The sequence below is a fragment of the Crocodylus siamensis genome, chromosome 4 (genome assembly GCF_052110815.1).
Source record: "Crocodylus siamensis isolate JL-2025a chromosome 4, ASM5211081v1, whole genome shotgun sequence".
NCBI lineage: Eukaryota > Metazoa > Chordata > Crocodylia > Crocodylidae > Crocodylus > Crocodylus siamensis.
This window is the reverse complement of record NC_143398.1, coordinates 168,451,948-168,466,934: the sequence shown is the minus strand read 5'-3', so window position 1 is coordinate 168,466,934 and position 14,987 is coordinate 168,451,948. Positions and strand designations below refer to the sequence as shown.

The 14,987-nt window shown below is 44.0% G+C and overlaps 1 protein-coding gene across 1 annotated transcript in view; it reads right to left on the bottom strand.

Moving 5' to 3' along the window:
- CCNYL1 (cyclin Y like 1) overlaps positions 1–13,470 on the bottom strand; it is a 54,816-nt gene extending 41,346 nt beyond the window's left edge. The window contains exon 1 of the mRNA XM_090044850.1: positions 13,089–13,470. Within this exon, the coding sequence (XP_089900976.1) occupies positions 13,089–13,299 (211 nt within the window). The 5' untranslated portion in view covers positions 13,300–13,470. The remainder of the gene's footprint in view (positions 1–13,088) is intronic.
- Between the last annotated feature and the right edge of the window lie 1,517 nt (positions 13,471–14,987).

The following is a 14,987-nucleotide window of genomic DNA, read 5'->3' as shown; positions in this document are numbered from 1 at the left end:
TTCCATAGACTGATTCTAATTTAAAAATATCTAGATATATAGATCTAGATATACACACACATCTATCTATCTAGATCTAGCTATGTCTATTAGGGCTGTGCAAAGCTTCGATCACCGATTCAATTTGGAGGAGATTCGGCTTGATTTGGCAGCTGAACCTCATAATCCATATCAAATTGGGAGACTCAGTAAAAGGTCTGAATTGAATCCGAAGCCTCCAAATAGATTTGGAAAAGATTCAGAGTGATTCAGATCAGCCAGGGAAAGGCAGGCACAGCCAGGCAACTGCAGGTTTTCCCACAGCTCCTCCAGCTGTGCCTGCTTCTCCCCGAACGGGGGGAGCCACGGAAGAAGCCCCCCATGTCTGCCTTGCCCCACTCCCGCCCAGCTCAGCCTCCCAGCAAACAAAAAAACAAAAAGCTCCGCACTCACTGGTTGCAGCAGGGACTGTGGTGGGCTCTGTGAAAGTATGCAAAGACAAGGTCTGAGTAAGGAAGTGCTTTTTTTTCCATAGTCGCATCTCCATCATGATTATAAATTACCCTTCCTAATATTAACCACAGTTGTGTAAGAATAGGATCCTTATACATTTCTAACCATTCATTCCTTCTCCATAGGAAATCAATCCTACCTGCACAGGGCCACATAGCTGGTCATTGTTAAACTGATCATCTTCAAGGACTACAGCTCCATTCCTTGGTAAAGAGCAAGTACTACTTGTATTACATAATGAAGGAACACAGAATCCGGCCACAAAGTTCTTAAAGAGAATTATTTTGAAATTTAGCATGCAATGTCAGCTTCTCTTTCAGGCACCAGTGACAATATATTAAAAACTTTCAAGTGCAGTGACACCCCTTATTCATACATATTTAAAATGGATCAGTGTTTTTATACAAGGAGGGCTGTGGATTACTCAATTCAAAGTGTTAATACTGGGAAGCGAGTCTTCCTTCTTTGTTACAGCTGCCCTTAGGACAGTTTGACTTGGTAAGAAACTAACTAAAGCAATGTCTTTTATCTTTGCTACTTAGACTAAAAAGGTACCAGAAAATGAAGGCTGTGGTCTAATATCTGGCAAATGTTTAATAGATGCTCTTTTGTAAAAAAAAACAAAAAAAACAAAAAAAACCCCACAAGCATTTCATGGGTTAAAGCTGTATGTGGCCTTATTAACACTGCATTATCAGGATCCCCCTGTGGTAGTCCCACAAGAAGAATCATGCCACTGCTATTTGCACTGCAGCATAACCCAAGTGGATTTAATTCATAGCCCCTGCTGAGAATTCTGAGACAGCATATTCTGCAGTATATGTCTATTTAACTGCATGAAATGGCTTCTGGGTCCATGAGTGTGTAAAGAGACCCAGAGGAACAGACTTCCACCTTCAGCTTCCTCTACAGAAAAGGAAGTTTATTTTCTACCTATGGGGACTTTTTATCAGCTTTATTTTTCCCTGAGCCTAAGGAAGGGTGTGTGCGTCTGAAAGCTTGCAGAAAAAGGTAACATTTTTGCGATGTCTTAGTTGGTCTAATAAAAGGTATCCTCTCTAAACCAAGAGCTCTAGAGTTTTGCATTTATTTTTGTCTGAGACTAACACAGCTACCAAATGCATCCCAAAATGGCTTCTGACTTTTCAAGGTTTAAGAGAAAGGAAACAGGCTTCCATAATTTTCCTGTTATACTGTTGATCTGCTGTGCAGAGTTGCAGGTATTATTTTATGTGGACAGAGAGGCAGACTGTAAGAGGGACCACAAATTCCCAAATAGGGAGGTAGACCCAATTTAAAAATAAACAAAACTCAAACCACAGTTTGAGAGGAGTGTGACTGGGTGGAGAAAAATATTCAGATGAAGCAAAGAACTTTCAGAAATTGTTATGCCTGACCCATTTAATGTTAGGGCCCAACAGATTTCATTGATCAGTGTACAGATATTCTGATGCATCTGTCAGCAGCTATTTTTTCTATCTATGCAGATTATAGAAGGTGTTTCCCACATTTCATCACAATTTTGCCTTGCATACAAGGGATGGGTCAGAAGAGAGAAAGGAAAAAAAAATATTTACTACTATCAAATATACTGGATTAGTAGCCCATCACACATCTCACATTCCATCAAATCTCTGAAAAAGGACAACATGGAATAAAGTTAAGTAAATATGCAGTTTGCATATTAGGCCCTCTGACTAAGCAGGTTTAGTACTATTTATTATTGACTTCATTTTAAATGAGGGAAATGAAAAATTGTTTTTAAAAAGTATATTTTAAATATGAGATTTGGGATTTTATGAGTTACAGGAAGGCTGTTCAAATTACCTTTTAATATTAGTGCAGGCATCAACCAGTACTTTCCCAATCTAGTGGCTCTGGCTATTCTTAATCCAATTTCAGACTTTAATTACTCCATTTTATTCCAGAATAACTGCTCAGAACAATCCTGTTAAAAGTTAAATTTTACAAATGTCCAAATTCAGTTTTTTGGATTTTAGAACAGACAGGAATCTGGTGCAACAACTTTATACCTGATGTGCACACTATTGTAGTAAGCCAGTATTTTATGCCATACATGACAAAAATGAGGATGTTTTGGCTTAAGTAAAGCCAGACTGCCTGGTCAAAGCAGGTTCCATCCTCATCTAAACCAGAGAGAGTTGGAAGATGAAATCAAACTCACCAGGCTCTTCAGGAGTCAACCCTGGACCAACCATCTTCTTAAAGGGAAGATATGGACTGCCAGGGTGAGCAGTATCAGGAAGCCACAGGGATTAACACAACTGTTGCTTACTACCTGCAGAGGAAACATGTCCCTAACAGGATCTCAGATTTTGGTAGAGTGATGGAGCCTGCCCCTTTCTCTGAATTCCTAGCCCCTCAAGGAGCCCCACAGGCCCAATGAGATGGCTCTGCAGGCTGGATCCAGCCCATGAGTCATGTGTTTGACATCCCTGGTCAAAACCATCTCAGAAAAGTGTTCATCTGACCTACTCTTATAAACTTCAGGAACTAACTCTTACATACAACTACCAGACAGAATGCCCAAAACATCAAAATACCCTTCAACTTGCCATTATGTATAGCAAGAGGGTGACAGCAGTGTCAATATCCTTTCATTGAAAGGACAGGGATAAACTAGGAGTGGTTCAAGGGCTTTATCTAGAACTTATCAACAAATATTCAAAAGGAAAAAACCCTGTGTCTGTCCCCTAAAATTGAATTAGATAATGTATTCTTCTGATTATAAGTCAATCCCACAGCATACTTAAATGCAAATTCTAATCAAGAGTTTTAAGCAGTCTCTCTCTCTCTCACCCTGGGATAATGTTTTACTGTTATCTTCTTTACAGATATTGGACTGTGTTTTTATGCAACTTTTTATACCTATTTCAGTACTTTAACTTTCTTTGCTCCTTCTAATTGAACAGAATAACATGGAAAAGTTAACTCAGAACCCTCCAGATGGCTTTATTTGTTGATGGGTCCTAAGCAAGGATGAGAACAAGGATGAAGACTGTACTCCAAGTTTCCAGTAGTGTTCTGCTGCATCCTCCCAATCTTTGTCTTTATTTAAGGAAGCATTGTTAGAGGACTGAAGTTACTTCCCACACCCAGATCTAAGAAATCTCATGTCCCTGCTGATTTTTCCACCTATTAATTGGTCTTCTATACAGCACTTCTCCCAATCAGGTTCTGCTATGCCAGTAATTCTCAACTTTTTTTTTTTTTTTTTTTTTAAAGATTCAAGGCACCCCTCAAGACAATGCCAGCTCTTACTTTTCACTTATTTTTAGCATTTTTCTGTTGCAAAAAAACTGAGAAAGAACACAATAAATTGAATGTTTTTAACACTAGGAATTCCTATTTGAAATTTATGGGTTTCTCTCATGAGCAGGTAACAGGACTAATACTGCATGACACCCTGGAGCAGCTATAGAAGGATCTCAAAACACCTTAGGTTGCCACAACACCCTGGTTGAAATTCACTATATGCTATGTCCTAAAAACTGATTGCTCTTAGCCACATCTTTTGCTGCGTCTAGACATGAAACCTTGCAGTTTGGAGAAGCAAAGCAAACGAGAAGGGTTTCCAGTGACAGAATCAGGAAGGAGGTGGAGGTGAAAGGTTTTAAAATTCCAGTTCTATTTATCTTAAGTGCTTATTCAGATAATTTTTGTTCCTATTTGTATAATGGAGCTTTCCATACCTTCTGCAGTAAGGTCAGTTCCTTACCAAGAAGCACAAAGTTTAAGCCTAACAGATCCATCAGTCTAATTTTTTTTTTAAACCAAGAACATGAAGGTATTATTTACATTGATGCAGGAAACAGAATTCTCAGTTAAGCTGTAAACAGACCACAGAATCCTTGAAGGAAGGTAACCTGAAATGCAATTCAAAATTTCACTTATGTCAAACCCATCAGGTTACTATATTGTACATTTTCTCCCCTGCCCTGCATAATGAGACAAAAAATAAATCTCTCTTGACATTTAAATTTCCGTTATAGCCAAGACAAAAGTTCTACAGGTCTGAAGGCTCATGCTGTGATGGATGAAGAGGCTTTTTGTCCGTATGAACTTCAGTTGGCTTTTCATATCTAGCTAGTACTTATAACATGAACCTCAATCAAAACAACATAACATTTTAAATTCTCTGGATACAGAAATATTTGAAAATTTTAGTGGAGGTAAAGCTGAAAGGGGAAAAAGAAAATAAAGGTTGTTTGGTTACCAGTAGCACAAAAGCACACAAGCAGAAATGGAGTGGTGGACAAACTTACAGTATTTTCATTCCCTATTATCAATTCCCAGTTGACAGTGAAAACTTTACACTTATTCCTGGGAAAATATTTCTATAAAATGGGCACTCAGTACATTGCCTCCAGAAGCGCCTCTGACCAGATAACTGCTGTTCACCACTTGAAAGAAGTCAATAACTGAAGTTTTGTGCAAAGATTATATACCACCTGCAATTCTGGGAAGAATCACAAGAGAAAGAGCTTAAAGATTTTGGTTTTTTGTTTTCAGGAGAGAAAGGGAAGAACAAGATGACAGCCATAAAACCCAGGAGAAAAAGAGAAGGGCACAGAAGGAGCAAAGAAACAGATCATGATTGTTTATGGTGAAGTTTGTCTTCTATTCACAACTTCTTTTACTTAAGCAAGCAAACTCAGAGGTCTACTAGGTTGCATCAAAAAGTTCATATTGGAATTTTGCTTTTTGGGGTGTTTTTATTTAATTTTTTTAAATTGAGCTTGCAAACACTTTAGTTGGATGAAAATTCAACTCCCACGTACTTTAGGTTAGTTAACATGAAAATTAAATATAAAAAATGAACAGAACTTAGATCTTTTGCATCAAAATTTACTGACTGTACATTAGGCAGGTCAGACTACAGTTTATCAGTATGTTTCTAGATAACAATGGATGCACAGTAGCGATTAAGCACATTAAGAAGAATTAAGTAAAGGACTCCCCTTTTTGGTATGACGCTGCTTCTGGACTCCACTGGGAAGCCACCTTCTTCTGTCTGGGCTTTTAACTAGTAATAGGCGTTTCAAATATTGTTCCAGTGTTGACAACATGGAAGTAATAGGCTGATCCCTATTAACAAGATTCTCGGCCTGGTTTTGAAAACTTCTGGTACATACACACGCAACTTTCATTTTTCTTTCCCCCTCACCTATTTCCTGCCTCTTCACCACCCCACACCCCCCGACACCATATTACCTATATATGGCTACCACATTTCATTTGGTGCCCCCTGATATCCCATCTGGATTTCTATGCCCTTCTTGATTATCCAACCCACTCAGTACCTTTTCCAACTGATCTTCAGATTCTTAAAACAAAAGAGCATCAGTTGACTCCAAAGAGCACAGGCACACTAATTCAGCGGATCAGTGCTCTTTTCCTGCTATGTTTGATTATGTGAATCATGAAAAACACTGTTCAGAAGTGCTGAACTCCAAGCCTGAAAAGGGAAAAGATGCTCTCAGAGTGTAACTGAGACAAGTTTCACTGTAGTCCAGTAAAACTAAGCCAGGCCTTCAAGACTAGAGGACAAAAGATCTGACTAAAAAGTCAGCAGGTGACAAGGAGGCCAACAGCCCTATAAAGTTAACCTAGATAGGGCAGTGAGGGTTAGGGTTACATGGGAAACAAGTCTAAAACATATCTATTAACAAACTGTAATCAGGGCAAGAAACCTTAAATAGCATGTAAAGAGCTAAAAGCTGGCAGCCATCTGCTATTACTAAAACTAGGAAGAGCCTTGATGGGCAATTAAAAACAGACGCACAATTTTCTTGGATGCTGCTTGCATACAATCAGGGTGAACACTCGCTGCTCAATTAAGCCATCAGTTGGCAACTACAATGCAATTAACCTTAGCCTGAAACATTTAATATGACCAAGCTTCATGTACTTGGATGGTGCTTAGGAAAGGCAAACTCAAGTTTTCCTTGTTCATAATCTTCTATTAGTTCAATATATCATGTAAAGCAAATATGAGTAAGTCAAGCTTTAGCAAAAATAAATTTGTTTATAAAAGTTTACTTAGTGATGCTATGTCCCACTAATGACTTTCACATTGCTATTTCCTGTTCAATTCTGGACTGGACTGGACACGTGTAATAAAAGTAATGTTACTGAGCTCCTGGAGCAAGTGTACCAGGCTGTGCCTTGGAGGATAAGCCTAAGGTGATTTCAGATCAGTCTTGTAAACCCCCATTCTGTGAAAGGTACACAGATTATTTTTGTTCTGGACATATACACTTTCTATTTAAACAGCATTCATCTTGCTGTTCAGGAATACATAGTAATCATTATGAGTACAGTGCATAATGCAAGTTAATAAAATAAAGTGACTTACTGTGATTTAGTCCTTAATAACAACAGATAAATTAATGGCCAACTACTAGGTTTGTTGAGCAAGCCCATAACCACTGAATACGAACTTCACTTAAAAATTAAGAGCTCTGACATCTTCAGCAAAGAAGTGGATCTTAATCGCTTGGATTTATGTACGATAGTACTGTTTTTTCCTCATCATATCTTAGTTTCTCTTTTTATCAACATTAACTAGCTGCAATTGATCCATCAAGATTCCACGTTGGTAAAATGGGAAAAATATTCCTCATTTAAATATACAAGCCTGAGTGAGCACCTCAAATTACTCCTCATAGCAAAAAAGGTTAAAAGAGGTTCACACCTCAGCTGTAGGCTTTCAAATTCCTGTTAGCAATTTTAACATACATTAAAGCTCCACTCAAAATTTCAGTTAAATAAAGGCCAGTGTATTATCTGCTTCGTTTTCCAACCATGCTCCAAAGCACTGCATTCAACTGGGCAGTTAGCACTGGGGGCTATAGGCTTTACAGGCAGGACAGAGAAGGAAGGAAAGGTGGGGGTGTGGCACTCTATGTCAAGGAGCACTGCACATCCTCTGCCAGCAGAATGGGGTTAGACAACGGGCAGGCTGAAGTGCTCTGGGTTAAGATTCAAGGGGACCATGGGGAGAGCGATTTGACGGTGGGGGTCTACTACAGACCCCCCAACCAAGGGGAGGAGCTGGACCCGGAATTTTCGGGCCAACTTGCAGAGGCATGTAAGGCATGGGATGTAGTTGTCATGGGTGATTTTAATTACCCGGACATCTGCTGGGAGGAACAGTCAGCCAGGACAGACGGTTCCAGGAGGTTCCTGGCTGAGATACAGGACCTCCACTTAATCCAGGAGGTGCACGGTCCCACCAGAGGAAACGCCCTGTTGGACCTGGTCCTGGCCACAGGCAATGACCTGGTAAGGGGCCTCCAGGTTCTTGACCACCTGGGCGATAGCGATCATCGCTTGCTGGAATTCACCATCCAGCGCAGGGTGTCAAGGGCCTGCAGCAAGATGGTAGCCCTAGACTTTAGGAGGGCCAACTTCAACAAGTTGAGGAGACTAGTGGGTGAGGCGCTTGGGCCCTTGAGGGCAGGAGAACTCAGTGTCCAGGACGAGTGGTCGTTCCTTAAGGAAACAATACTCAGGGCCCAAGGGGAGTCCATCCCAACACGATGCAAGGGGGGCAAGAGTGCCCGAAAGCCCCCCTGGCTCACCAAGGATGTCTGGGAATGCCTGCTTGCCAAAAAGGCGGTGTACACCCAGTGGAAAGGGGGTGCTAGCTCCAAAGAGGAGTATACCTCCTCTGCTCGGGCCTGTAGAGAGGCTGTCAGGAAAGCTAAGGCGGACATAGAGCTAGGACTAGCATCCAAGATCAAGGATAATAATAAGTCCTTTTTCAAATATATAGGGAGGATGAAGAAGGCACTGGGAAATGTAGAGCCCCTGCAAAGTACGCCGGGCAATCTGGTGGATGCGTCAGAGGAGAAAGCAGAACTCTTTAACCAATTCTTCACCTCTGTTTTCTTGTGCAGGAACCGGGGCTTCCCCGCTGTGATGCCAGATGGACTCAAGGGGAACACCTCCAGACCTCAGGTTGGGGAGGACCGGGTTAGACAGCTTCTGGAGGGGCTGGACGTATTCAAGTCAGCGGGTCCAGATGCTCTCCACCCCAGGGTGTTGAGGGAGCTAGCTGGGGTTATTGCAGGGCCCTTGGCATGGCTTTACAAGCGCTCGTGGTGCTCGGGCCAGGTGCTGGATGACTGGAAGATAGCTAACATGGTCCCCATCTTCAAAAAAGGGAAGAGAGAGGACCTGGGCAACTATAGGCCCATCAGTCTTACCTCTATCCTTGGGAAACTCTTTGAGAAGATCCTCAAGGAGCACATCTGTGATGGGCCCGCTTCAGAAATGATGCTCAAGGGCAACCAACACGGTTTGATTAGGGGCAGGTCATGTCAGACCAACCTGATTGCCTTTTATGATCAGGTCACAAAGGCAAGGGATGCAGGTGTCGCCGTGGATGTAGTCTTTCTAGACTTCAGCAAGGCCTTTGACACCATCTCCCACCCCATCCTCATTAAAAAATTAGGCAACTGTGGCATTGATGCCTACACATTCAGATGGATTGCAGATTGGCTCAAGGGTCATACTCAGAGGGTGGTGGTGGATGGGTCATATTCGACCTGGGGGAAGTGGGCAGCAGAGTCCCCCAGGGCTCGGTCTTGGGCCTGCGCTGTTCAATTTCTTCATCAGCGATTTGGACGACGGGGTGAAATGCAACCTGTTTAAATTTGCTGAGGATACCAAAATTTGGGGTGAGGTGAGCACACTAGTAGGGGGGGAAAGACTGCAACAAGACCTGGATAGGTTACAGGAGTGGGCTGACATAAACAGGATGTGTTTCAATAGTGACAAGTGCAGGGTGCTTGCTGCACTTAGGCAGTAGAAACCAGCAGCACACTTACAGAATGGGAAACTCCCTTCTTGAGAGCACGGAGGCAGAAAGGGATCTTGTAATCATTACTGACTCCAAGATGAACATGGGCTGGCAATGCGAGGTCATGGTTGGCAGGGCTAGCCGGACCTTGTCGTGCATCCACAGGTGCATCTCAAGTAGAGCCAGGAAGGTGATCCTCCCCCTCTATGCAACGCTGGTCAGGCCACAGCTGGAGTACTGCATCCAGTTCTGTGCGCCCCATTTCAGGAGGGATGTGGACAACATTGAAAGGATCCAGAGGAGGGCCACTCACATGATCCGGGGACTACAGGGCAGACCCTACACTGAAAGACTGCGGGACCTAAACCTGTTCAGCCGTCACAAGAGAAGGCTGAGGGGGGACCTGGTGACTGTCTATAAACTCATTGGGGGGTGGGGACTAGAAGGGTTTAGGGGAGACACTGTTTCCCCTAGCACCCTCTGGCATGACAAGGAACAATGGACACAAATTATTAGAGTGTAGATTTAGATTAGACATCTGCAAGAACTACTTCACAGTTAGGGAGGCTAGGAGCTGGAACCAACTTCCTAGGGAAGTGGTGCTGGCTCCTACCCTGGGGATCTTTAAGAAGAGGCTTGATGACTACCTGGCTGGACTCATTTGAGTCCAGTCTTTTCTCCCACCCAGGTGGAGGGTCAGACTTGAAGATCTTGGAAGGTCCCTTCCGAACCTACTTCTATGATTCTGATTCAACCCAGAAATTTAGAAGGAAGTCTCTACTATCACTTCCAAATTCTAGATGCTTGCTCTAGTCAGTAGAAGAATTTCTCAAAAAATAGCTAAGATTGAGAAAGGAATAGAGTAATCCTAATGACCTCTACTTCCTTTGCTGCTATTGTTTTAATCACTTGAGGAAAGGAAACTGGCTAACAATAACACATTCCAATCCTGCAGTTATTGAAATAGGAAGAACAGTCAACCCATTACACCACCCCTTTCATAAATCTGCTGGACTAGATTAATCAATATCACTAATGACAACAGTAAAGAGTATAGAATTTGTAGAGTTCTATCAGATGCTTGCGGGGCCTGGAGACAGCACAACAGAGCTACCAATAGCCACATTTAGAGTTCATTGTATTTGGAGACTGACTGTAAAACTGTAACTGTCATCTTCCCAGGCTATACCTTCATAAGAACGTCTTAGTTTGATTTTTTTAATCTTGCAGTGTGTTATGTTGTAAAGTCAACTATTTAGGTTGTCACATTTTAGACCCTGAAATACTTTTATAAAATAATCATTCCACAGTAGTCTATTTGCATAGGTATATCACTCCAAGATTCCAAAAACTCAATTCTTGTTCAGCAGCCCTGTACACAAAAACCAAATATACTGAAACCCAGAAGCAGCAGGTAGCCAGGACAGTCATTTATTGTTGCAAAATCTCTCCAAGGTCACATGAATGTAAAAGGGAAAAACAAACAGAACTTTACAAATAACTGCACCACTAATGTCTTCTATAAATGGTATGAGGTAAGCATCTCAAATTCTAGAATTATGTCCAGCCTCAAGAACAAAGTTTCAACAGCCACAAAACCAATTTGTAGCCACTACATTATCTCTGGATTGTATTGCTCTATCATAACAGCTGCAAACATAAAATTAAATGCTTCCCAGCTCCAAAGCCAATGGTGATATTTGAATGAACTTGCTGCTGTTTTGAATGGCTGTAGTATTAGTTGCAAGACTGACCTGATTCAAACAGAAAGTAACCCTTATTTCTGACTAGGTTTATTTGGCTTAGGTCAGTGGCTCTCAGTTCTTTTAGGCTCAAAGCACCCCTTATGAGACTCAACACACCCATCAGAAAATGTCACCTCTTGTTTTCATTCAGTTTTGAGTCCAGAAAAATAATAGAACAATTTTTCTGCTGCAAAAGATTCATGGTCACAACAGATGAGAATGTTTTTAACATTATGAATTCCTATTTGAAATCACTCTGTCTCATGAAATATGTCTGCATGCTTAACATTTGCAGGGAACTCTGCACAACTCTTGGAAGGAACTGGTGGTACTCTAGGGTGCTAGGACACTCTAGATGAGAATCACTGGCTTAAGCTTTCTGCTCAGATTAGTAGAACTTTTAGAGAATTCAACAACTATCTCCTACCAAAATGGATTTGAGAGGGGTTTTCCACAGGCTCTGTACTGGTTCCCTGCAATCATACCCTTTTCTAAACTGCAAGTGTAATTTCTCCCATTGCTGCATTACGCAGCTGTCTCAAAGGATAGCCAAGAAACTGACTGTTCTATTTGATTTCATTTCTATAACAACAGCTGTGCCATATGGTTGTGTGCAGAACCACAGAAGTTTAACTTCACTTCTACAATTTCCTTGTGCTCTTCTGCAACCAATTTCATTCCAACTGCCAAAAAAAACATGTCCCTAAGTTCAGAAACAAGAACAGAAGATCAACGTTAAGTGTTATTGCATACATCCTACACACCAGATGGCAAACCGGCTGTCTCTCAAACCATGCATGTCTTGCATAGGTGCAGTTGTTACAGTTATGAAAAGTCCAGCTTTCTTCTTTGAGTCAAAGGTTAAAGAATGCAAACTCACCTGCAATGTTTCACCCAGCCAGAGGCATGCAATGTATACACTGATGTTCAAACAAACACAAGTATCAGTAAGCAACCGAGTAATCTCTAGACAATTCCCATAACAGCATCAAACTGCCACAGCTTCCTATGCATGGTTAGGAAGAAGACATATTACAGAGTAATTCTTACTAATCGCGGGAATAACCATGTTTAATTGCAAACGGTCTGAACAGACAACATCCAACATCCTTGATTAAATGAGGAAGTGCAGAATACCAAAAGTTGTGTGAAAAAGAGACCATCAGTGCAGTAAATCTACTGCTATAACTCATCTTCCTGCATGGCCAGATTATTAATTGCCCTTGTCCTGCCATGATGTTATCATGTTGCAAACCTTTGTAATTTCCAATTCCTTCACCCCCACCCCTTTCCTTCCTTCCGTTAAGCACAGATTAGGAATGCAGCAGCTCCCATCCCCCTTCCACAAACATCCAAAGTCAGCCAGGTCTCCATCACAGCTTAAAACCATACTGTCTTCTGAAACACTTTGCCTGCTGGTGTCACCCACCCTTTCCCAATGGAAACCCAGCTCTTTCGCATGACTTCATTGCAGCTGTCTAATCACTTTCGCTGCTTTCTCTTTCTTTAACCTCCTCCTGTGCTTGGCTGGGAATTGGACAAGGTATCGGTGAAGGGAAAGAAAAAGGAAAGAGCTGTGTGGCCGCTAACTAGGCAGCAAAATCCAGGGCCAGTGAGATGTGTGCCCCCCGCCCATGCAACTACATCAATTCACCAGCTTCTACCAAAAGTTTCCTTGGTCTGAAACGTGTCTTTGTCTCATCTTGAGCCCATTTTGAGAAGACAGCGATAACCTGGCTTCCCACAGGGACATGCACAGCACAAGCTCCTGGCACGCACTCGTGAGAGAGCAGGCGATTCTCAGGCGGTGGAGGAGAACCAGAACGGAAAACACGGACGGGTCAGAGTGGCGGCTCCTGCCTCAAACCACGGGGCCCAGCCAGCCGGGCTGTCACCCGCCAGACCCCTACGGCACAGGCCTCAAGCCCCCGCCCCCCGAGCCCGCAGGGAGCCCGCTGCTGCCCTGGGGCCCTCCCGGCAGAAGCGGCCCCTTCCTCAAGGCTCGCCCGCCCAGCGCTCACCATCCGGGAACTCGCGGTCGCTGATGTGCTGCAGGTGGGAGCCGCAGCCGCCGGGGTCGGAGTCCCCCGACTCGGCCTCGGCTGTGCTGGCCGCAACCTGGTAGGCGTCGGCCCGGCCCTCGGGCCCCGCCGCGCCCCCCGCGCCCGCGCGGGCCCGGCCGGGCTTGGGGCTGGCGTCCGGCGACACGCAGCAGGTAACGGTGTTGCCCATGGAGCCCGGCGCCGCCGGCCCGGCCCCGCCCCGCGCCGGGCTAGGGGCTATGGGCGAGCGCAGCGCCGCATCGCGCCCCAGCCGCGACTCCGGCTCCGGCACCGGCGGAAGCGGACGCGAGCCGACGCCGCCACCTTCCCAGGCGCCCCCGCAGACAGCCCCGCCCCGCGCCGCACGCGGCTCCGCCCAGCCAATCCCAGCGCACGGCGAGGGGCGGTGCCTCACGTGATCCGCTCCCGGCTGCGTGAGCTCCGCCCCCGCCCAGGCCCCACCCCCTCCGTTGCGTCACGCTGGGGCGGGGCTGAGGGGGGAGGAATAAGGCACTAAGGGGAGCTGAGGTGGCTTGTGCTCGTTTACCCACCTCTGGCAGTCTGCACCAGGCCGGCTCAGCCCCTTCTCCCAAGGGTGCAGCTCTACCCCCCTCAGAGATTTTTACTCTGGGGGCAGGGGCAGTCACTGTAGGAAGTGCATGTTGTCAAGGTGCCACACACAGTGCCCTGGGACACGGAAGGTCTTGGCCTGAGTTTCAGCTGGTTCCCTTGGCAGCTCCCACATGTGGGTTGCACCAAACCAGCCCTGCCCCATGGCCATGCTACCTCCGTGGAGCAAAACAGCCCCAGTGCGGTACTGGGCGTTGCTCAAGCATTGCTGCTGCTGCCACAGCCACCGCAGTAGCGGTTCACAGAGTTTTCAGATTCAGTTCAAACACCTTACAGAAATGGTCACCATACAGGTCTCTTCCCCTCTGCTCAAATAGCGGCCTCCTCTCTCTGCCTGCGTGGAAATGGCGTTCATCTAAAGTTGTACTTTCAACGTGCTTAGGATCATCTTAATGAGGTCGAGCTACTCATAAAAGAGATTCCCATGGGAAAAGTCTACAACACGTGGAGATATAAACGTTAAGCCCACAAGCTGTTCAGGGTTAAACATGACCTATTCATTCAGAAGGACACCTCAATGTCCCATTCCCCCGCAACTCGTTCCCACAAAGCAACCCCTCACCTTTCCTGACTACACGTTTGCTGCGTGACTAGCAGCTATCACAGCTGCTCAGAGGATAGGAATGTGAGAATAGGCCCTAGGGAAGATGGATTAGTAGGTGACAGTTAAAGGTTCGCAATAAATACAAACTAACAACGTGGTCCTGCAATTTATCACCACAAAAAATGTCTAACTTGGTGTACTGACAAGAATCAACACAGTTTTTAGAAAAGATTTCTGCAAGAACCTTTAAAAATCATTTAATGAAATACAGTTAAAAATATGTACCGATGGACGCAATCAATATCTATTATGTAACAGTGATCCTGACAACTGGATGTACATCTTGCATTGAAAGACACACAGTTTTAGAAAAACCATGTCCAGCTTTCAGAGGAAGTCATAAACTCTTAGAAGTCCAGATGAATTAACAGTTTAGAGGTATTATAAATGTTGGAACCTATTGATTTATTTTTGTCCTAGGCATATGTAAACTAATCCCTCATAATGATAAATTATCTCATTTGCATGCTAGTTCTGCTAAACTTTCTACCCCATGTCCATGTAATACACTGTTAAAGGCTAACGCCTCCCTTGTTACCCCAGAGAATGTTGTCCTTATATGGTATCTCTTACAAGAATGATTCATAGTAGACTTACTTTCATTCAGAAGAAAGAACAGTTCAGCCTAAACCAAGTTAGAGTTT